The sequence below is a fragment of the Euwallacea fornicatus genome, chromosome 26 (genome assembly GCF_040115645.1).
Source record: "Euwallacea fornicatus isolate EFF26 chromosome 26, ASM4011564v1, whole genome shotgun sequence".
Classification (NCBI taxonomy): domain Eukaryota; kingdom Metazoa; phylum Arthropoda; class Insecta; order Coleoptera; family Curculionidae; genus Euwallacea; species Euwallacea fornicatus.
Genome location: NC_089566.1, coordinates 270410 through 296372, shown reverse-complemented (window position 1 = coordinate 296372; position 25963 = coordinate 270410). Strand labels below are relative to the sequence as shown.

The 25963-nt window shown below is 33.7% G+C and overlaps 1 protein-coding gene across 1 annotated transcript; it reads right to left on the bottom strand.

The window, feature by feature from the left end:
- Positions 1-434: 434 nt before the first annotated feature.
- Positions 435-1622, bottom strand: LOC136347044 (uncharacterized). The gene has a single exon (XM_066296676.1). The coding sequence runs from the start codon at positions 1615-1617 to the stop codon at positions 625-627; it is 993 nt and encodes a 330-aa protein (XP_066152773.1). The 5' UTR covers positions 1618-1622; the 3' UTR covers positions 435-624.
- Positions 1623-25963: the final 24341 nt, after the last annotated feature.

Here is a 25963-nt window from a genome sequence, read left to right as displayed (position 1 = left end):
ACATATTTGGGCCGACGAAAATCCCCATGTTTTCATTTTTTTTTTTTTATATTTAGTTTCATGATTGAGTAAGTTGATAATTAGAGAATCGTTCCGTAAGATCAGTCTGGTGAAATCTCTTGAGTCTTCTTGTTTGGATTGGGTTTAGTAGTTCCACTGCTAATTTGTTTGGATGGTTGGTTCGTCGAGCTTGATACTTCATTGAGTAGCGCTCAATTTCTTCCCTAAAGGCAGGTATCTGTAAGTCGTTGTATAGCATGTTCTTAGTTATATACCAGGGGGCATCTGCTAAGTTCCTTATTATTTTTGATCAAAGTCGTTGGAGGATCTCAATATTTGAGTTACTGGCTGTACCCCATAGTTAAATGCCATAGCTTCAAATAGGTTTTAAGATGCATTTATATAGGGTGTTTCCTAACTACGTGTAAAAAAATTTAAAGGCGTAATCCTCGACTGATTTTAAGTCAAAAATGTCTAATAAACATATGTCCGTAAATGCCTTGTTTCCAAGATACAGAGTGTTGAAATGTGACAAGAAAAAGAGATTTTATTTCCAAAATGACTCAATTTGGGTGTTTGAATTTCAGAAAAGACAATTTTTTGGGGGAACGCTTTAATGATTAATCATAAGAATTGCTGAAAATGACCACCATTACTCATAATGCACGCTTCCATCCTTCTTGTTAATGATTGTCTCACTCTCTCGAAAACTCCTGGTTTGTTGCGTATCGTTTCACATCTGGTAATTATACATTCCTGAAGTTGATCTAGAGTGTTTATTGGGACAGCATAGACAAGTCTCTTCAGATCACCCCAAAAGTAGAAGTCCAGAGGATTACAATCCGGGGACCTTGCTGGCCACGACTGATTAGGCTCTGGGATACCTCTGCCTATCCATTTAGTTGGAAAAGTTGCATTTAAGTGCTCGCGGACGCGTAAAGGAAAATGTGCTCGCGCACCGTCATGCATAAACCACATTTGAAGCCTCTGTGCAATAGGTACTTCTTCCAGTAAAACTGATAAAGTATTTTGCAAAAAATTTAAATATGTTTCTCCATTAAGATGATGCGGCAAAAAGTAGGGTCCAATCAAATAATCTCCAACTATACCGGCCCATACATTTAGAGAAAATTGATGTTGGAACCGCTCGTCCACAATTGAATGAGAATTTTCATCAGCCCAAATGTGATTATTGTGGAAGTTGATAATTGCACTTCTGGAAAACGTCGCTTCATCTGTGAACAATACACGAGAAAGGAATTGTGGATCTAATGCAACTTTTTGTAGGGTCAGTTGACTAAACTGAATACGTGGAGGAAAATCTTGAGGCAACAAGGCTTGTACTCTTTGTATGTGGTACGGGTAAAGTTGTTGCTCTTTTAAAACAGTCCACACTACTTTATGACTAATATTTAAAACGGCAGCTATTTTACGAGTACTTGTTCCGGGGTTTTCTTCAATACGTTTTAAGATTTCTTCCTCCACTTCTGGTGTTCGACGTGTTATTGGCTTTCCTCCTCCTGGAGTTTTCATAAGAGATCCTGTATCACAAAGACGTTGAAAGAGGTTTTTAAAGGTTTGGTGGTTGGGAGCTTGGTGGTTTGGAAACCTTTCCATGTAAATGCACCTCGCTACCAAACACTTACCATCAGCAAGGCCGTAAACAAAAACCATATTGGCCATTTCTTGATTAGTGTAATTAGGCATTTGGAAAATTTTCAAAACTGAGGTATAATCTGATTTTTGGGACACAGAACTAAATTCTTTCACTTTAGAGAGTAAAACGCCAAAATAACACTGAATATCTTGTTTATAGTAGTGGAAGTAGCAAAAAAAAACTAACAATAAACAAGTTAGTAAATACCACCAAACCTTTAGAAACCTTTAAAACCTTTTTCAATGTCTTTCTGTCAACACCCTGTACCTTGGAAACAAGGCTTTTGCGGACATATGTTTATTAGACATTTTTGACTCAAAATCATTCGAGGATTACGCCTTTAAATTTTTTACACGTAGTTAGAAAACACCCTGTATACTAAAATTTTACTAGTTACTGATGGTTGAGAGTGCCGCCCTGTTAACCAGTACATATTTTTGTATTTAATGTCGAGCTCTTTTCTTTTTGTTGTGATATGCTTCTTCCATGTTAACCCATGATCTAGGTGGATTCCAAGATATTTTGTTTCTTTGGTTTGAGCGATTGGTTGCTAATGAATTCTTACAGCTAGACATGTATCTTTTTTCGTAGTAAAGGTTACGTGTTTTGATTTGTTCAAATTAATTTTGATTTTCCATTTTGATAGCCATGATTGCAGAATATTAATGTTTTCTTGTAGTTTATGTGTCGCTTTTATGGGATCTATGTCAACTGCTATGATTGCCGTGTTATCAGCAAATGTTGCTATCATAACTTCATCATTACACTTTAGGTCAGCCGTATATGTTGAATACAGTATTGGCCCCAATACAGATCCCTGAGGTACTCCAGAATCAAATCGTAGAACTGAGATAATTTATTGTCAACCTTTACTTGAAATATGCGGTTACTTGAGTATTGCTTTAAAATTAAGTAAAATTGTGGTAGAATCTGCTTAATCTTGTATAGTAAACCGTCATGCCAAACTTTATCGAAGGCTTTCTCAACATGTAAGAATATTGCAGAGCAGTATTACCCATCCTATAGACCTTCGGATATTTTTTTAACTAAGCGATTTACTTGTTCAAAAAATTTTCACAATAGACATATTTGGGTCGATAAAAATTTCTATGGAATTTTCATAGAATCTAGACATCAGACACGTTCTTCATTAAACATTTGGATAGATATTGTAGGCGACAGATTTCTAGGTTCTGTTGTTTTATCAAACCGTTTAATAGGCGCTGTTTACTTAAACTTTCTGCAAAACACAATGGGCGATCTCTTTGACGACATTCCTTTAGACCAAAGGCAACAAATGTGATTTCAGCATGATGGTGCTGCAGCTAATTTTTCAATTGTCGTTAGAGAGCATTTAGACCAAACTTTTCCACGTATATGGGGAGAAAGGGGCGGATCTCTATTATGGCCTGCAAGATCGCCTGATTTCAACCCTCTAGATTTCCTTCTTTGGGGAATATTTGAAAAAATTGGTCTATGCTATTCCTATAAATAGTCTTGAGGAGCTGCAGCTACCGATGAATCAAAAATGCCAACAAATCCAAACCAACGATGGGGTTTTAGAAAAGGTTCGAATATCCTTCAGACAAAAACGTCGGGCCTGCTTGGAAATGGAAGGAGGGTACTTTGAACACCTTAGGTAACTGTATTTTTTTGTTTTTGTTAGAGTTTTTTTTGTTATTTGTAGAGAATAAATAAGTAATAAGTAATTAGAAATAAGTCTTTCAAAAAAGAATAACCCTCCATATCTCCGAAACCGTTACTTTGCCGACCCATGTTTACTAAGATTTTTTTGCTTATTTTGGTTCATAATATTACCTCTTTAAATTTTATTTCACAATCTTTTTTTAACACCCTGTAAATATGCAATCAGCATACACTAATAATTTATTATATACAAGATGAGTGTTTTTAACATATAGCGAAGAGATCCTGAAGTCGGTTAAGTGGAAAAGAATTGCAGCTTTAGGGGGCCAATTTAAAGCCAATTGTGGTTTTTTGAGAAAGTCTGTGGCTTACTAGACATATAACAAAAATCGAATTTGACCGATGTCTTTTAATCGATCTAATTACGTAATTGTTGGTTCTAAAAGAATTACGAAACGAATATTGTAAATAACTTTTTCCTGAAAAGATGAGTTAACCAGATTTTTTCTGAAAACTGCCATTTTTGAGACATGGCATAAACTTACTGTTTTTTAAATGAAAATGATAGTACCTATGAATTATTTAGAAAGGTAGTTTTTCACGTTTTAAAATTATATTAATTTGTAGTTAGTTTTTTAAATTCATTATTGCAATTTTAAAATAGTTGACCATGAAATCGAGCATATTAATTTACTATTTGTTTGAAACAGACAGCTCGCATCATTTAAGTTGGATATAAATTTAAATTTTTAAATTACTTTGATAAATTTTTTTCAAATCGAGAACTTATTAAATGTGCGTAAGTTTTTCAAATAAATTTTTCAAGTCCGAAAAAGCGAGATTTTGTTGAGTGTTGTTTTTCGTCATGAAAAACAAAAAAAAAAGTTTACAGAAAATGTTAAAAATTAGTATAAGCTCCTAGAGAAGCGGCTGAAAAAGTTTTCGATATTAACGATGGGCGTTTAATGAGCAAAGCTAGAATTTCAGTTTTAAAGCGACACAACATATATGTAAATAATGGAAGGCTTTTTGAACTTTTTTGTTATTGATAATTAATTAGGTAATTAATAAATAATTATTCTTAAATAGGTATTAGATTTGTTCACAATTTAAAAAATTCTTATCATAGCAATTGAAAAACTTAAATTTATATTGGACTTTAGTGATGCAAGTTATCAGTTTTAAAAACGTTACAAATCGATATGAACGATTTCATGGAAAACTATCTTAAAATCGAAATACTAGAAAAAAAAACAGGCTTTAAGTCCGCCATTTTGAGAAAAAGCGGTCTGTTATTTTGAAGCTTGAAAAAAATACCTTTGTAAAGAACTCATAATCTATTATGATTCCGATTTAAAAAACAGCAATTTTATGGTATATCTCAAAAATGACATCTGTTAAAAAAATTCTGATCAGCCTGTTTTGATCAGGGCAGTTATCTATAATATTCATATTTACATAATTTCTCTAGAAGCAATAATTACACGATTAGATCGATTAAAATAAATTGGCGAAATTTGATTTTTGCTAAACACCTCGTAAGCTAAGAACTTTTTCAAGAAATCAATAATGGCTTTAAATTAGTCCCCTGAAGCTGCAATTCTTTTCTCATTTAACCGACTTCGTAGGTTTACTAGTTTCCTAAATCCCTTCATTAATCATTAAAAACAAAACTCATTATGTATTTAAGAGATAAAATCAACAAAATAAGCTGTATCTTTCTTGCTACCTGAGTGTTACTGCTAATTTTTGTTCCACGATGATGGGGAGCTTATCTAAATTGGTATATTGTCATCCTCCGACAGTTAGTTTAATAAACTGCAAGAAGTAATTAAACGTAGATTGGGTAATTCTTAAGTATTTATGCTATTGATCTGAATATCCTATAAATTGCTGATATAAATGAAAGAATTTACTTAGTACGATGTTGATTTACTGGATCCATATTTCATTTTCGATCTCCTTTAGTCTGCCATATCAAGGCATTTGGCGGGGCACTATCACATTCTGAAGCAAACAACAATTTTACAACATCTCTGTTTTTAAGAAAATAGAAAAATCAACTACGATAAACGGCGATGTACACTTCTCCACTCAACTGTCAAATTTTATCAGTGTAAATATCTCCAGAATGGTTAAGAATATGCCTAAAATATTTCATATAAAAGGTGTTCAAAATTCATCGTAGAGTCCAAAAATGCAATAAAATATAGGGCGTTCCATTTAAAATAAGCGAGTTGACATTTACTTCCGGTATAACCGGAAGTGACGCCATCTTGAAAATACCTTTAATGTGTGTCCCCCAACGACTTAGGTATATCCTCCTATTTTCAGATTTTTCCAAATTATGGCTTTCTCGTGATCGATCGAGGGACTTCCCGGAAGACCACCCTGCGCAGTGAGGGCGCGTGGGTTGGAACAAATTTACTTAAAATTCAGTGATTTGTATTTTCGAATAATGTTCGAATACGTCCATTTTTATTTTTGACTACGATTTTTTTTTACCGTAACATCATGTATACAAGGTGGCCCAAAAATTAATTATTACCATCAACTTAATTTTTTCAAATGGAACCACGCATTTTTTGTTTCATTTTTAAATTCTCCATCAAATTCCAAGTATGTTTCATGTAACGTATCCTATTCCTAAATTCAACAGTTATCGAGAAATTTACGATTGTACATATCAATGACAAGAACCGCATCTGCTGCACAACTACGAAGAAATTTATTAAAAAAATAAAATGACAAATTAAGTTAAATGTTCAAATTGTTGACCATTAACTATTATCAATTGGATTTCTGAGGGTTTTTTTTATGAATCGAGCAAAACATTCAATTGTTTATTTATTCAATTTATTATTGTTGCCTTGTCCCGTTCAACCATATGGAAATGGTGTTGGAATTTTATTTTAAATAAGTCAATGTCAAGTGCAGTTGCAGAGCTTGAAAGAATGGCATCTTTAACGGAGAAGCAACGAATAGAAACTTTGATTATGGTAAGGAACAGCAACAGGACCCGAACACAATGTGAAGTTTGCGAATTGATTAGCAATAAATACCCGATGAGGTCAATTACACGTTCAGTAATCAGTAAGATTGAAATAAAGTTTAAAGATTTGGGTCACGTAGAGACAATTACAAAACCGACCATCGGATAGTTCCACAAGACACACAATTGAATGTTTTAGTCGATTTACAGAAAAATCCTTATAAGTCAACTCGACAAGTAGCTGTAGAACAGTCAACATGTAAATCTTCTGTTCTAAAATATTTACACAAGAGCAAATGGTACCCATACAAATTACATTTAGTCCAGGAACTTATTGAAGATGATCTTGACCGCAGATTACAATTTTGCGAAATAATGATGAAAAAATGCAAAACTGATCCACATTTTTTAAGCAAAATAGCTTTTCTGCCAAGGCAACATTTTGCTCGAATGGTACGATAAACAGGCAAAATTTTCGATATTGACCCTCAAAAAACCCATATTGGAATATAGAAAGTCAAATGCAATTCCCTCAGAAAATAAACATACGAGTCAGAATTGTGGGTACCTCAATTGTGGGTCTCTTTTTTATTGACAAAATACTTAATTCTAAAATTGTTCAGTTCTGCTATAAAATTACATAATATCCAGTTTGACTACACTTTACCGAAATGATCAGAACGCAAATATACCAGCAGATTCAACATGGTTCTAACAAGACGGAGCACCCCTACAGTATTCGCGAACAGTACGAGATTACTTTAACAATATTTTTCCAAATAGATGGATCGGAAGGAAAGGTTTTATCGAATGGCCAAAAAAGTCGGCAGACCTGACCCCATTAGATTTTTATCGATAGAGTTATCTGAAATTCAATAAATAAATCAATAAACCACAAAATGTTGAAGAATTGAAGCATAGAGTTGAAGCCGAAATACCACAAACGTTGACTGAAGTGTTACGAGTATTTCAAGCCCGGTTTGGGATGGAATGGAAAAACATTATTTAAATAAAAAATAAACAACTGACTACTAACGTTTTATATTTTAATAGTTCTTAAGTAATTTTTCTATATTTCTATATATCTTCCTTGCACTTTGGAACATTTGGTTATATCATTTTTCCATTTTAATAATGTATTACTAATAAAATTGTTATTTTCTGTGTTGAGCATCAAAATTCCTTCGCTTAATTTATTTCGAAGTATTTTGAGATTTTCAGGCCTGTCGTAATAAATTTTATTTTTTAAAAAACCTCATAAAAAGGCATCCACTACATTTAAATCTGGACTATTTGCTGGCCACCTAATTGGTCCATGTCTTTCTATACACATCTGGTACTTATTATTTAGGAAATTAGTGACACTTGGGACATTATGTGGAGGTGCTCCTTCTTATAACCAAATCCTTCCTTTCCTAAAACCAGCCCTTCTCGATTTAGTACATCTTCTAAAAGGTTTTCAATTTCATTTGCTAAGTATCTTTCATATTTCTAACCAGTTAAGGGATCTTTAAAAATAATTTGTCCCAAAACTCTATTGTCCAGAATTCCACACCACACGTTCATCGATTTACGGCCCTGAATTTTGACTACTTGGTGCTTATGAGGATTGTTCGTACTCCAATACCGTTTATTTTGCCGATTGAACATGCCACATGTCGTAAAGGAAACTTCATCTGTGAATATAATATTTCTGGTTAAATTTGGGTCTTCTGTCAACATTCTTGATATTTCAGCACAAAAATTTTGTCTTTGAACAATCTTATTTTCGGTCAATCCCTGAACTGTTTTTATTTTATACGGGTGATACGTTTCTTGAAAACATTATAAACTTTTTTGTAAAATTTATGAAAAATTCGAGCCACTCTAGGTATTGAACTGTAAAGATTTTCTAAAATATTGAAATGTTCAGTTACTGAAAAATGCTTTCAATAATCAAAATTATTACCTTCAAAATACGACAATATACAGGGTATCTGTAAAGGATCTGTACAAAATCCTACCACATAAATCTGGGGTAAGAATATGATGATTTAACCTAATTTGCCTAATCCAAAAGTGGACAGTTTTCGAAATACAGGGTGTTAAAGTTAAGATTAAAAAATCGAAAAAAATTAATCACTTCGTTGGTTCTGCTGATATCTACATAAAATGTTGTATCGGGGGGTTTTTAGGGGTGGGAAATCAGAATCCGTTTATATTTTAGATACACAATTTAGAGGGCGTTGTCAGCGCTCGATTACCCCTCTTTAAAAGGGTATAACTTTATATTACCCGGTATAAAATTTATTTATGACTCAATTCGTGTTTTCCTACACGTTTTAGGCAAAAAAGGTGTCTTGGTAGAAGTGTTTATCTTGATCTAACTCTTTCTTGAAATATTTGATTTTGAAAGTTTGACGCTTCTCTAGTGCAGTAACTATTCGTACAATTGAATACCTCGTAAACTATTTGAAAATGCAATTTTAATTAACAAATTCGTGTTTTTTTTGTGGCAACTTTGATTTTGAGAATGAAAATTTTAAACGTGTCCATAGAGCACATGGCTAAACCAAATGTATGAGATATATATATATATATATATATATAGGGTGTTTCATAATTATGGTGACAAATCGATAGAGGTAACAAATTATGGAAAAATAAATATAGTTTACTTAGTAAAAGATCGTCTTAAGACCCGTCATTTCTAAGACACAGGGTATTAAAATTCTACTTTGTTTTTCTTTTTTTTTGTTTATTTTTAAAATACTGAGACTATTGAAATACAAATTGGTGTATTTTTGTTTCGTAATCAGATAAATTTGATGGGCATAATTAAAATATTGTACATAATAGAGGGCGCTAGTTATACCTGTATCATTACATATTTTCATCTAAAACTTTTTAAAATTTAGATTTATCGATAAAAGAGTTCAAGAATATTAAAGAACTGTCAATTCTACATAAAAAAAGTTACTCTTAGTAAAATACTCTAAAGTGAACGGTTGTCCAGAAAAATGACAATTATTGTCATATCGACATTAAACGTTTTTGTTTAAAGTCTGAGGTTTTTCTATCATCGCTTTTAATACTATTTAATTACAATGAAATAAACACTAATATTACAATAAATGTTCAAAGTGATGACCCGCGTTGGTCAATACATAAATTGCACAGTCGTAACAAGTTTTGTTGTACTCTTTGGAAAATTGCTAGGGTATTCCGAATCACATCAAAAGCATTGAAAATTCTTTCACTTAATTCTTCAACATTTATTACTGGTTCCGTGTACACTAAACCCTTTACATGACCCCAAAGAAAATAATTCAGGGGGGTCAAATCAGGGGAACGAGGAGGCCATGCCAGTGGACCAAACCTACCTATCCAGCGTCTTCCATAAACCTCATTAAGATGATATCTTACTGCTATGGAAGAATGAACTGGAGCACCATCATGCTGATACCACATTTTGCGACGTACTACTAGTGGTATATCCTCCAAAAGGTCTGGTAAATTATCACATAAAATTTGCAAATATCTATTTGAATTTAAATGATGTGGTAATACAATAGGACCTAGTAAATGGTTACCTACTGTTCCAGCTCAAATATTGACTGAAAAACGGTGCTGGTGGTTTTCAGCGTGAGTCAAATGATGATTTTCTTTGTCTCAAACATGGCTATTGTGGATGTTGAAATATCCGTCTATAGTAAATTGCGCTTAATCGCTAAATAGTATCAAATTGGCAAAGTTCTGATTTCTTGCAATGCGCCGAATGTACCACTGGCAAAAATTAAGTCGCTTCGAGTAATCATCAGGGACCAGTGCATGCACTCTTTGTGGATGATATGGATGTAAGTGTTGTTCGTTCAAAGTTCTCCAAATTGTCGAATTTGAAACTCCCAATTTATTAGTAATTGCCCGAGTACTCGTGGATGGTTTATTTTTAATTCTTTGGAGGATATCCCCTTCTACATGTCCAGAACGAACTCTTCTTGGTGAACCAGTATCATACCTATTACGCAACAATGTACCACTTTCACGCAAGCGTCTAACATTTGCTAGAAATTTTGTCCTACTAGGATGTCGTCGAGTAGAAAATCTTTCTTGATAAATTCTTTCGGTTTCTGTTGCGTTACCTTGAGTTTCACTATAAATAAGCATCATATCAGTCAACTCAGGAAAAGTGTACTCCATTTTAAAGTAGCTTCTAACGCTCAATGGTTTATTAAAGTCGATATGACAATAATTGTCATTTTGCTGGACAACCGTTCACTTTAGAGTATTTTACTAAGAGTAACTTTTTTTATGTAGAATTGACAGTTCTTTAATATTCTTGAACTCTTTTATCGATAAATCTAAATTTTAAAAAGTTTTAGATGAAAATATGTAATGATACAGGTATAACTAGCGCCCTCTATTATTTACAATATTTTAATTATGCCCATCAAATTTATCTGATTACGAAACAAAGATACACCAATTTGTATTTCAATAGTCCCAGTATTTTAAAAATAAACAAAAAAAAAAAGAAAAACAAAGTAGAATTTTAATACCCTGTGTCTCAGAAATGACGGGTCTTAAGACGATCTTTTATTAAGTAAACTATATTTATTTTTCCATAATTTGTTACCTCTATCGATTTGTCACCATAATTTTGAAACATCCTGTGTATATTTGAAATCAGGGAGGCAAGCAGATTCCAAAAAGGTATAAATATACAGGGTGTTCTATTTGAAAAAACACAACTTGCCATTTTTTGACAGCTTTACGATGCTCGTTCGTTTCATCCAATGGGGGATTCTGATAATTCACAATAAAAACTAAAACATTTGTCTCAACTATTTTTTTCTATTTTCGAAAATAAAGATTTTAGGGCGGAGGAAAAATATGGGGAATAACCCTGTACAATTTTAAATTTCTCGTTTACTGTGGAATTTAGGAACAGAACATGTTAGACGAAATATAATTAGAATTCGATACAGAATTTAAAAATGAAATAAAAAATAGGTGGTTTGATTTAAGAAAATTACGTCGATGCTGATAATTTATTTTTGGGCCACCCCAATATATGATTTTACGATAAAAAAAAATCGTAGTCAAAAATAAAAATCGGCGTGTTTGAGCGTTACTCGAAAAAACGAATTCCGTGATTTTAAATGAATTTGTTCCAACCCACGAGTGCTCACTGTATAGATTGTTGACGATACTCAATTCTTGGCAAGCAGAATGTAAAGGTGAACATCGAGGTGCCTGATGAGGTGTTATGTTTCACTATATTTTTACCCTTAGGCAGTAGCTACATATCAATCACCCTGAAAAATGAATCAGAATGAGAGAGGCGATAGAATGGCCTCCTAGGCTTCCCGATTTCACACCTTTTTATTTTTTTTGGGTGCACTTGAAGTCTGTAGTGTTCAAAACCCAACCAGAAATAATTGAAAGGTTAAGCTAGCGAATTATCAATGAGTGTCGTAGAATTCCTAAGAAAACGTAACTCAATGTGCGTTAAGAATATGAATATCATTTATACGTTTGCATGGACAATAACGGACAACATTTCATAGCACCTATCAAGATATAAAAAATAATTCATATTCAGCAACAAATATTATGCTTTGATTTAGTTAAAACGAAGCTTTGAATGAATTACCAGTTCTATTATTTCATTCTCATTGAAAATCGTTTAATTGTAGGTATAGGTAGGTGTTTTACTTGTGGATTTTGCATTTCAGGTAATACTGGATGCAATTTGGGACAGAATTCCGGAACCTTTTGTACCATTGTAAAATTTATTGAAAATGTTTTCCATCGATATATCGCAACCACGCCCGTGTTGTAAAAAAATTACTTAGGGTGACTATCATATTATGGCACACGTACTTATGAATTCTTTTAATGGAGGTCGAATTTTCAAAATATTGGTCTTTGTACTTTTAAAAAACCCACTCTGTACAAGATAATGTAGTAAAATAAGATATCTGCAAAGCTGTTTGACTCATGCTGGCTTTCTTATGCCAAATACTGATAGATAAGAGTAGTGGTCCCCGGAAAATAGTTGTTTTTCTTCATCTCCCTCTCGACAACCACTTACAAGAGATATTCTAATTTGTTTACAAATCACTCTGTATAAATAAAAATGAGTTAAAAAATGAGACTAGAACTAAAATTTCATAGGCACTAGCACTTCTCCTAAAAACTAAAGCAACACTAAAAGAGTTTTGCAGTGAAACCGAGCCCAAGACCAAGGCCTAATTGGTTGGATGTAGAGCAATATCAATTTTCATTTAATATAATCAAGACCAAGATTCTCTATATAAGAACCTGACTAGTTTGTGTTGGTATTCTCTTTCTTATCACTAACCAGAACCTTTTTTCGATTAAGTTTCTCATATGAATATGTTCAATTTAAGAGTTTAATGTAAATCCCCAGAGTTGCTCTCACACGAGTGTATAATATTGACCAATTCACAACAAAACTTGGCATCAATATAAATTATTGAAATTATTCCTATTAATTCTAGCACACAAGAAACATTTTTAATATAAAAATTGGCTAAAACGTTTTTTGGATTATACTATTTTTTAAGCAAGAAAAATTGGATATTTTTCCTTACTTTGTGATTTTTAATTGTTTAAATAAATAAAATTTTGTAGAATTAAAAAAAAAATACTTGAAAATAACAAATTTTAACGAGATGTTGTGAATAATGAATTGGTGGCCCATGTAAAATCCTTTATCAAATCTCTTCACATAGATCGGAAAATATAAAATCATTTACCTTTTATTAAAGTTAGAAGCAGTCTGCAGCCGAGCGCCAGCTAGGCCGACAACTCGTTTATTTGCCTAATTGGCCCTTAAAGTACGGTGGCTTAAATTCGTTTCCGATTTATTCCTCCATATATTTAAAGCCTTAATATCCTTTTAAAGTGGTTGTGAATTTTATTAGCCTTCAGCCACCGTACCAGCAACCTTGATGTCGATTTGTCTTGCGAAGTTGCTACTTTCGCATTTTTATGATTTCGACGAATTTTCCTGCAAAAACGAGTATCACAAATGAAGACTTCCAACTCTCAAACATGTTCAAACTTCGTTGAATATAATGAAATATGAATTAGGAACAATTTCCAATCAAAATCTAATTATTTGGGCCTTTAGGGAATACACCGATATTCATCCCTTTGGCGTTAAATGTTATACCCTCATGTCCCATAGGGCTATACTAAATTCTAGAATTACCGATAAAGCTATATATTACCATTTGTCTTTGTGTTAAGAACAATTAAGGAAGACTGGAATTTTGTAGGGGTGAAATTGAAAAGTATTTTTTAATCTAGAATTTTAGTTTTGGAGAGCTGAATATAGGCGATATTGTGACAAATTGGAATATGTGATACTTATAATTCTTTTGCAATAAATATTGATTCCTATACACAGGGTGTCCAACGAACATGAGCCACTATCTGTATTTTGAAAACTATGACTAAGAAAAAGTTGACACTTGGACATCATAGTAAAGTGGAGGTGATCTATTGATTAAAAATATTCTCATGAAAATACCACTACACAACAATCCCCAACAATAGGCTTCTTTCTTCTGTAAGATGCTTTGACAGATCCGCTCGTTTTAAAATGATCTATTATGCGTTTGAGGAGTTTCCGTGATGACTTCAGTTTTTCTGGATATCGAATACCAAATTTATGGCATGTTATGGTTAATACTTTGTTGCATTCACCATAAATAATAAATATATCGAGATAATCTTCGTTTGAATAATTTACAAGTGCCGCCATGCTTAAAGTCTGGCGAGCAGCGCCACCTTGTAGCTCTAGATTTTATTTAAAATAAATTGTTAAGTAATGAACATTGAAAAGTGTTTTTTTTTTAATAAAATCAAAAAACGGTTAGATTTAAATATAGACAATTTGACTGAAAATTAGTACTTATTTTTGGTGCTAAATATGTATTCGTTGAAAAAATAGGGGGTTCCCATTTTAAAAAATTTAGCTTTTTACATTTTTTGAATGATAATTTTGGACTCTCTTTCTGAATACCCTGTATGAAAAAACTTGATTTAACTCACTGATCCAAAGACTGTAAAGAATTTTGTAAAATAGCGCAGAATTTCATTGCAAAATTCTTAGCCATTTTCGAATTATTAGAAAATACATTCATGGCTGAAACTCTATTTTTTTATAGCAAATATCTCGAAAACCATAAAAAGTATGTATAGAATACTGTACACAAAAAATATTCATAATTTTCCACAGAATCGAAATGTGTTGTAATATATAGGGTGTTCGATTTAAAATGAGCGAGTTGACATTCATTTCCGATATAACCGGAAGTGATATTTTCATGAAAATATTTTTAATTAATAGATCACCTCCACTTTAATATGATGCTCAAGTTTCAACTTTTTTCTAGTCATAGTTTCAAAGATATGGCTAATGACCCATATTCGTTGGACACCCTGTAGAGAAAACTCATTAAACGGGCGTTTATAAATAGTTTAAAATTTACTAAATAATGCTCTTAAAGTCACACATCACTACCAGCCTATACTACAAAACTTTGTATGAGAATATAGGAGAAGATAACATAATGTCATAGAGGAAAAACTTGAACGAGAGTATAGGAAATGTCTGATAACATGATTGATATACATACACCCAAGAACCTACACCGCATTAAAATCCCATTTACGTTTAATAGAAAATAATATTTTGGTGTTTGCAATATTTAAAACATTTTAATAATGAATTTAAAAATAATAACTCATCACCGGGCGCTTTACTTCATACAAAAAATATTACAAATTAAATTAATGATGTAAGCTTAACCAACGAAATTGAATCAAATCATATAGCTATGACCTTTGACATTGATCTCTTGTAATTGCATTTTATGGTCTGTGTAAGACACAATGTTAACAAACAAAATCTAAACAAAATGAAAACGAACGGGGCCAAAAGGTTCATGCCTGAATATATTCAGCGTATCTCCATAAAGAATCTACAATTGTTATCGTGAATAGAAGTTTTCCTTTCCACTAAAAAATTATGTAATTTTGTCAAATTCGAGGCTTTATAACTTTTATACCAATTATTCGATTTCAATCATTTTTCCGACGCTTTAAAGCATAGCTCCTTGGCTATTAATGAAAAAGAAACAAATTTTGTTTTTTCCTTCATGGAAGTCAATGAAAAAATTTAGATTAATATTTTTTATAATTTTTTTAACCATTCTGTGCATGAACACCGTTCTTGTGTTAAATACTTTTAAACGATGATGAAAAGTGCCCTTTTTAGCAAACATTTTGTTCTGCAATTCATTATTTTTTCATTAAAATTGTCAAAATCACAGCATTTTCACTGGAACCTTCCATTTAGCAAAGAATCCACTCCTACTATTACAGCATTGAATTTAAGTAGGTTGTCAAAAACAGTTGCACCCATATCTGACGTTTGATACACATTTTGCTAATATCGTCATTGTCACAAAAAGTAATTGTGTAATGGGAACAGAAAAAATACCTATTACACATGAATAAATGTTAAAACCGGTTGCTGTATTGGATGATGGTCTTAGTTAACAATGTGCTGGTCGTGCAGTAAGAATTCCTTTTACCACAGCACGTGAAACGCTTCAAAAGTGCAAATAAATTAGAAGCGCAGCTCGAAGGGCGGGTTCTGGTCGCCCCCGAAAAGCAACCCCCAAAGACGATCGCTTTGTGACTCTACAGGTTTTCCATAATCGATTTAGTACTGCAGTGGAGTCGCAACAAAATCTCCGACAAGTTCGGGGTACCATAGTTAGCAAACAAATTGTTTTTAGACGACTTCAGGAAATCAATCTTAAAGCAAGAACGCCTGCAAGAGGTCCTAAATTATTTCCAGAGCACAACACAGTGCCAAGAAACTTCGTTGCATCCTATGGACAATGGAACATTCACAATTGGTCCAGCGACCTATACAAAGACGAATCAAGGTTTTGTCTCAATATAACAAATTGGACGGAAGACTCAACTAAGAATTGTTTATAAAGTGCCAGAATTCAAATGGAGGTTCAGTCATGGTCTGGATTAGAATTTCCATGAACGTACGTACACCGCTCCATGTTTTCTCTCTTTGACAATGAATGACAGCGCAGATCTGTATTGGCGACATCTTACAATAATATGTGCAACCGTATGCTGAACTAACTGGTCCTAATTTTATCTTAATGCATGATAATACCAGATAACACGTAGTAAAAATCGGTTGAAGCTTCGTAGAAACAGCTGGTATCAACACAATGCAATGGCCTGCGCAAGATTCAGATATGAACCCAATTGAACATCTATGGAACGACTTAGGGTGCAGGGTGCATTTCTGCGACAGGCCTTTAGTAATTCTAGAAGAAATGCGTGATGCATTCGTTGATAAATGGAATATCATACCAGACCAAGTCGTACTAAATTTAATTTCCAGTATGCCAACAACATTATGACCTCTAAGAGTTGTTAGAAGTGGCAATCACCGCTACTGAGTTTATTTAATTTGGTGATTTTATCTTGTTCAAAACATACTTTTTCAGTAAACATGTTAAGTAAACTAATACCGTTTGTATTTATAATACATTGATTTGGATTGGATTCTTTGCCGAATGCATGGTTAACATGAAAATGCTGTGATTTCGACAGTTTTAAAGGTAAAACAATGAATTGAAAAACTCAATATTTGTTTAAAAAAAAGCACTTTCATACAACGTTTAAAATTTTTTAACACAAGTGTGTTCATACACAGAATGATTTAAAAAAATTATGAAAAATATGAATCTAATTTTTTTCATTAACTTCTAGAAAGAGAGAAACAAAATCCGTTTTTTTAATTTTTATCTCTAGCCAACGGGTTAGACTATAAACCATCGAGAAATGGTTGCTTTCGAATAACTGATACAAAGTCATAAAGCTCCGAGATTGACAAAGAAATCGAGTGAGTCACTTTTTTGGACACTCAGTGTAGTTAAAGTCACATAATATTTACGACATTGCTCTCGTGTACGGCTTACTTACGATATACCTCTAAACATAGAAAAACGCCAACGAAAAAAATATAATTTTGATGCGTTTTTTTAATGTTCAAATAATTCGGGATAACCTGTGGTGTAAGGAGCTTACTTTAAGAAGTAAAGTCGAATAATCAAAGGATTCCTTAATTACCGGATAGGGAGTGGCAAATAAGCCAAAGCTTTAACTTTTCAGATGCTCATAAATACAGAATAAGATGGGGGTTTAGCCACGACGAAGCGCAAACGGTATTATAAGGGCGTAAGTTAGAAGCACTTAGGCGATCCAGGGCGTTTTAAGCAGCTTTCGCCATGCAGCCAAATTGGGCTATCCCCGAATCCCATAATATACCATAAATCTAGACAAAGGACACTTATAAGGGCTTAATTTAGAACAATTCTGGTCATATTAGTTACCGGGACCGTAAGTAATAAAATATTCAAGGTTAATGTTATGGTGAAGAAGTGATATTAAATCTTAAAATACTCGTTTCTGCCGTAGTAGAATTACAAAAATAAATGCTTAGTTTCCAAAATTTGGGTAACATATTCTGCGCTATTTCTCGAGAATGGATGATACTAAGCAATATACGGGAACTACGTATTTCTCAGTGGCGACCTAATAATGAAACAAACCAGCGACAAAAACCCATAAAAAACTCACAAACCCGATGAACGGACATACTAGTAGTGGCATGTTGGAGACAAAGATTTATTATTTAAGAGTCCTTCTGGCCTGAAAAAACTGACGATCGACAAAGTGAGGGCATGAAAATATCAAAGTGAGCCACGCGGAAAATAAAAGAAAAGCGGATTTCGGGTTAATGACGCCCCCCATTACACATTCAGGTTAGGGACGTTCATTATTAGTAGTCGGTAATGAATGCTTAATAAAATTTTATATAGAGATAAATTCTGGTTATTTTGGTCTGAGGAACCTGGCTCTAAATGAAACTGCGGTGCTATTAATTTTACTAAATATGTTCGTAGAATAATCAGGTTAGATAGTAAGATTAAAACTCAAAAACATATTGTTCGATATTGTGTTTCTATACAGGGTGTCTCTAAAAGGTCTGCACAAAATTCTATCACAGATTTCTGAGGTCAAAACATGACGATTGAACCCAATTTACCTTAGTCAAAAAGTGGACGGTTTTCGAAATACAGGGCGTCAAAGTGAAAACAAAAAAAAGCAAAAAAATTAATTTCTTGGTTGGTAATGCTGCTATCTACACAAAATGACGTATCTGGCGTTTTTTGGGGATAAGAAATAAGAATCCGTTTAAATTTTCGATGCACAATGTAGGGGGCGTTGGCAGCGCTCGATAAACCGTCTTTAAAAGGGCATAACTTTTTCATCACCCGGTATAAAATTTATTTATAACTAAACTTATGTTTTCCTACATTTTTTAAGGAAAAAAGGTCTCTTGTTAAAATCTCTACGAGGCTTCCTTCTTGAGATATTTGAAGCTTAAAGTTCGCTGCGTGTCTGGAAGAATAATTTTAATGTACTACATATCTATTCTTACAGTTGGATCGAAAAAAATCAAAACTTAAAAAGTCTTCAATTCTTCTCTTTTTATTTAAATCTTCATGTTTTTATTTGTGCATACCAATGTTTTGTTACTCATTCTGCTTAAATGAAACTGGACCTACTCGTACCTATTATGAGTAGTATAGATGTTGTGGATTATTAAAGGTGCTTCAAAGTTGTGCGTAAATTTTCAAATTTTGTGCAAGTTCAATTTTTAAAATGGCCGAAGTTTACACAAATGTAGAAATGTCAGATATGTTATTAGTTTATAGATTTTGTCAAGGAAATGGTCGCGAAAGTGTTAGGGTGTACAACGAAAGGTTTCCAAATCGACCCATACCAAACCACCAAACATTTGGTGCCATCGAGAGGCGACTTCGCAAAACCGGCAGGTTTATTCCTGTAACTGTTAATTATGGACGGGAACGTAGGACAAGGGTTCCTGAAATTGAAGAAGAATTTTAGACCGAGTCACTGAAGATCCAAAATTAAGCACCAGACGCTTAGGTTTAGAAATAGGAGTATCGAAAGATGTTGTTAATAGAACTTTAAAAGAACAACTGCTTTATCCATACCATATCTAACAGGTTCAAGACCTTTTGCCTCCAGATCTTAATCTACGACTGGTCTTCTGCCGATTTATCCATGAGCAGAGAGAATACAACATAAATTTTGTTACTAATATTTTAATAATAATAATAACCATCTTTATTCACCCGGTGAATGGGCTATCGGCCCCTTGGCCTTTCTGCCCAATTGTCATGTATAATCTACAAAACGAGAAAAAAAAAAAAAAACCACGAGGCAACCATAAGTGTGATGAGAATGAGAGAGGAGTGACTGTTCGCTATTGTCGTCCGTGCGCGGTCCGTTCATGGTTGTTGGTAGTGTTCGAGGAGGGTTTCGGAGGGATAAAGGAATCGGGAATGTCTAGTTTGCCGTGTCAAGCAGAGGTGGTTGAGTATTGTCCAGTTATGAGGTTTGTCCTTCCATTTTTTCCGAAGTTGCAGTAGTCTTTCCGTTATTTTCGTCACATTTGTGCGTTCGTATAGCATTTGGGTGGGTGGGTTATGTAAGGGGTTGTCGGGATGTCTTATTTTTGTGATCAGTCTTAAGGCAATTTGTTCAGTTGTCTGTATGTATTTTTTTGTTTTGTCTGTTGCATTCGCCATCAGTACGTGGCCGTAGTCTAATAGAGGTCTGCATATCGCTTTGTATATTTTTGTTGCCGTTTTGGTACTTATGGCTCTGTCTTTGTATGTCAGTGTTCGAAAATGTTTTGTTCGTCGAGTGATTTCTGTCCTCATGTTTTGTAGGTGTTTGGTGAATTTCAGTTTTTTGTCTATTGTAACCCCTAAGTATTTAATTTCGTCAGTTGGTTCTACTGTGTGTCTACCTGCCTGTAATGTTGGGGAGTTGAGTTTAATTTTATGGTTAGAGAGTAGCAGTTGGTTCTTCGCAGCGTTAGGTGTCAGTCTCCATTTGTAGAACCATGTCATTGTGTTGTCCATTAGAATCTGTAGTCTCTCCACGGCTTTTTTTGTTGTTTTGTCATGTGCAATGAGTGCCGTGTCGTCGGCGTATTGTAATATGTAAGCTGTTTCGTTTATTGCGTGTTTGTCTTGCAAGTTGTGGTTGTATATGTCATGGCAGTACACATTGTATAGAAAAGGGGAATGTGGCGAACCCTGGGGAAGTCCTTGCTCAGGGGAGAAGGAAAAAGAAAGGGTGTTGTCGATTCGTACTTCCAGTCGTCTGTTCTCCAGTAGGTTTCTAAGAATGTTTAGTAGGTATTTTGGTGTGTGAAGTTTGTACAGTTTGTAAAGAAGCCCGTTGTGCCAGACACTATCGAAAGCCTTGTTGATGTCCATAAACAGACTTGCGATTTTTTTGCCGTTTAGGTGTGTTGTTTGTATATTGTTTGTCAGGACAAAAAGTGGGTGAATGGTTGAATGTTTGGATTTAAAGCCAAACTGGTAATTCGGTATGTTGTTCCCAATAAGTTTTTCAAGTCTGCTCTTAATTATGTGTTCGAATAATTTACACAACACCGGTAGTAATGTGATTGGTCGATAGTTTTTAGTTTGTGAGTTGTCTAGTCCGTTTTTTGCAATGGGAATTATTATTCCATTTTTCCATTTCGTAGGTATGGTGTTGTGAGTTATGCAATTATTTAGTTGGTACTAATATTTTATTTACGGATGAAGCTTGTTTTTCGAGAAGTGGAATTACTAATTTACACAATGAACATGTTTATGCTGATGAGAATCCGCGTGCTACGAAAGTGGTACATTATCAACATGAATTTAAGATTAATGTGTGGGCAGGAATAATTGACAATTTTATTATTGGTCCTGTCATTTTGCCGCCCCAATTAAGTGGTGAAAGTTATTTGGAACATATTTAACATACAATGCCAGAATTATTGGAAGATCTTCCTTTACAACTTCGGCAAGATATGTGGTTTATGCACGACGGTGCTCCGCCACATTTTACCATAAATATGCGCAACTATTTAAATCAACAGTACCCACGAAGATGGATAGGTAGAGGAGATGATGCTCCGGTACCGTGGCCACCGCGCTCATTGGATTTAACTCCGATGGATTATTTTTTATGGGGGACTCTAAAGTTCATGGTATACTTCACGGCCATAAATAGTGAAGAGGAACTATGGGGACGAATTCAAAATGCAGTAAACATTTTAAAGAACGACGAAGAATTGATGAATAAGGTAAATTTTAATTTCTTGCGTCGGATTAATCTTTGTATGCAAGTCAATGGTGGTCATTTCGAACATCTACTAAAAGTATAATTTTTTCGTGTTTATGTTTGGTATCTATGTTTTCAAGTAATTTGTAACCTATTTTTAAGTTTTGATTTTTTTCGATCCCACTGTAAGAATAGATATGTAGTACATTAAAATTATTGTTCAAGACATGCAGCGAACTTTAAGCTTCAAATATCTCAAGAAGGAAGCCTCGTAGAGATTTTTAACAAGAGACCTTTTTTCCTTAAAAAATGTAGGAAAACATAAGTTTAGTCATAAATAAATTTTATACCGGGTGATGAAAAAGTTATGCCCTTTTAAAGAGGGTTCATCGAGTGCTGACAACGCCCTCTACATTGTGCATCGAAAATGTAAACGGATTTTGATTTCTTATCCCCAAAAATCGCCCGATACAACATTTTGTGTATATAGCAGCATTACCAACCAAGAAATTAATTTTTTTGCTTTTTTTTTGTTTTCACTTTGACGCCCTGTATTTCGAAAACCGTCCACTTTTTGACTAAGGTAAATTGGGTTCAATCGTCATGTTTTGACCTCAAAAATCTGTGGTAGAATTTTGTACAGACCTTTGAGAGACACCCTGTATAACAAGATCATTTTATTTTTTGATATGAAGATGATGATGATGAAGGTGGTTTTTGTCACAATTAATTATGAAAATCTTTTGGAGATCGATGCCAATTAGCGGGTTCTGCTTCCGCTGCTGGTTCCTGGGATTTTTTGAATGATTCGAAGGGCCACTTTCGGTTTTTGTCAGGCCGAGAGAAACTGAATTCAACGGACTTGAGAGGTAACCTTTAATTGATTTATTCATAACTGAAGTCTTAAATTAATTGATCCTTGCAATCGGTGCAAGTATGATCACAGTTTTGTGAGTACCTCACATCTGGGGGTTGCAGCACCAAATTTTTGTTTACTAAAGTTGCTGTGAACTTGAAAAGTATGAAAATTCGGTGAGTGGGTTGTCTTGTGAACTGCTACGTTTGGTTGGTCTTGAGGAACTGATAGGTCCCTCCTATTCCTTCAAAAAAATCTTTTTCCCGCTCCACCCTCAGTTAGGGCTTGGAATTCCCCGACCTAAAGTCGGGCGTAAAGCAAAGATAACCCAAGTTTGATGGATCAATGGTCCTTGCCCTTGTAGACCCTTGGTCGTCGACATCTAGTCTTTTATTTTAATTGTTTGCAACCACCAGATGTTGGCTCTCACTTATGGCCTATTGGAGTCGAATATTTGGGAAGATTCTGGATTCCTTAATTGTGGGCAATAAACCATACAGCCCGGGTCCTTGAATCAAGTCGAGAACCCTACCTGATTTTATGATACGCCTTTCGGCAATTTTTATTAAATAAATTAGGAATTTTCCCAAAAGTCTGTATTGAGTTCAGACAGTTTTTAAGAATTCACGTTAAAATTCATAAACTTTTTAAAGCTCTTCGATAGTGTTACATTCTGTCGAAATTACAGTCACCTGCACTTAGAATGTGACACTCGTTAATGTTAAAAATAATATTAATCCCAGTCATTAAAATGTTTCTTAAAATGACGTGTCTATTTTAAGTCGAAGATTCAAATGTTTGGAATAAAAATAATCAGAAATATGGCAAAAGTAACATCGGTTATAATTACAATGTTATTACTTGCCATTATTATATTAGGTCTACCGGAAAGTTCTGTCCGTTTATGAAATTTAAGAAAATTATGCAGTTTTTGATCAATCTAATAATATTTACTGTACAATATAATTTCCATTATTGTTCATGACTTCTTGCCAGCACGATGGCAATTTGTAAATCCCATTTTTGTAAAACGCCCTGTCTTTGGAGACGAAAAATTCAAGAAGTGCTGTTTTGACATGCTCTTCATTTTTGAACTTTTTTCTCGCCAAAAAATTTTTCAAAGAGAGGAACAAGTGAAAATCGGAGGGTGCAAGGTCTGGGGGGTATGGTGGATGCGAGAGAACTTCCCAGTCTAGCTCCGCGAATTTCTGGTGGGTCGTCAAAGCTGCATGTGGTCTAGCATTGTCGTGGTACAATATGATTTGCTTCCTGTTGAAGATCTCTATCATCCATCTTTTCTTGGAGTGCTTTCTTTAACTCATCCATTTGCCAATAGTATTTCTCCGAATTGAGGTTTTCATTGGATTTCAAAAGCTCGTAATGGATTGGTTTTTGGATGTCAAAGCATTCTCCTTTCAAGGCTCAATCTAGATTTAGAAGGGGAGGGGGTAAGTTGTCCGGGATTACAGTACGCTCTTTTCCTTACAATGTTTTCATACGTAATCTACTTTTCATCACCAGTTAACATATAGTCCAAGAAAGGTTTACTTTTCTTCCGAGTACGCAGAGATGTGCATACGACGATGCGGTTATGCAATATTTTTCCACTTAACTCGTGAGGCACCTATCTAGAATATTTATAGACCTATCGTAGCTTTCGACTATGAACCAAAATATTTTGTTGAGCTGAGTTGAGTTTCTCCACGATTTCCGGTGTTGTTAGAAAAGGATCTTGGCATATCATGTTCTTTACAACATCGTCATCAATCAGAGATGGCCGCCCAGAGCGTGCCTCATCACTAAGATCGAAATCACCAGCTTCAAAATTTTCGATCCATTTCCTACATGTTCTTTCGGAAACAGCATTTCTTCCAAAAACTTTCACCAAATCAATATGTTCCGGTAGAATTTCTACTCTGATGTAATTCATACAACATACAGTGCCTCACATGAACTTTATTAGTAGTTGTTTTCACGATCGTGTCTAGCTTAATAATGATATGAGATATCTTTACTGTAGTTATTTTCGAAGAAAACATGTATGTACATGCAGTTATAAAAAGAAATGGCCATATATGACTCAAAAGAGTATGCGTATACATGTTTAAACTTGAAACGAAATTATCGGAGGGAACTTTCCGGTAGATCTAATACTTCCCAAAAATTCCGTTTCATTTAGAATTTTATCTTATTTTTACATTTCAGTCTGATATAGTTCTTTAATATTTCCATTCTTGTTTTCACTTCATCAGAAAATTGAAAGTGCTGATTTTGTTTTGGAATATTTTTCTTACCTGATATATACACCTGCTAGTTGAAGCAAAATACACGATTTTCACAACTCTGAAATTTTTAAGTTGCATCAGTCTAATGATCTTATTTCATGGTTTAGTAAACGTAAAATAGCTTGTTCCCTGATGTTAAATCGGGCAACATCTAATGTGTTCCATATAGAATGTATCCAACGAATATGGACCACTATCCGTATCTTGGAAACTATGACTAAAAAAAAGTTGAAACTTGAGCATCATATTAAAGTGGAGGTGATCTATTAATTAAAAATATTTTCATGAAAATATCACTTCCGGTTATATCGGAAATGAATGTCAACTCGCTCATTTTAAATCGAACACCCTATATATTACAACACATTTCGATTCTGTGGAAAATTATGAATATTTTTTGTGTACAGTATTCTATACATACTTTTTATGGTTTTCGAGATATTTGCTATAAAAAAATAGAGTTTCAGCCATGAATGTATTTTCTAATAATTCGAAAATGGCTAAGAATTTTGCAATGTAATCCTGCATTATCGTACAAAATGCTATACAGTCCTTGGATCAGTGAGTTAAATAAAGTTTTTTCATTTCGCTGCTCGTCAGAATTAAAAGTATGGCGGCACTCATAAATTCTTCAAAAGAAGATTATCTCAATATGTTCATCATTTATGGTGAATGTAACGAAGTATTAACCAGAACATGTCATACATTTGGTATTTGATATCCAGAAAAACTGAAGCCATCACGAAAACGTCTCAAACGCACAATAAATCATTTTAAAACGAGTAGATCTGTCAAAGCATCTTCCATAAGAAAGGAGCCTATTGTTGCGCTACCTAGTAATTCTAGAATTTTATTTAAAATAAATTGTTACGTTCTGAACATTGAAAAGTATTTTTTTTAATAAAATGAGAACGGTTAGATTTAGATATAGACAAATGAATTGAAAATAGTATTTATTTTTGGTGTTAAATATGTATTCGTTGAGAAAATGGGGGGTTCCTATTTAAAATATTTCAGTTTTTTACATTTCTTGAATGACAAATTTGGACTCTCTTTTTGAATACCCTGTATGAAAAAACTTGATTTAGACGCAGTGATCCAATGACTGTAGAGCATTTTGTACAATAGCGCAGAATTTAATTGCAAAATATTTAGTCATTTTCGATTTATTAGAAAATACATTCATGGCTGAAGCTCTCATTTTTTTTTGGAAAATTATAAATATCTCGAAAACCGTAAAAAAAATT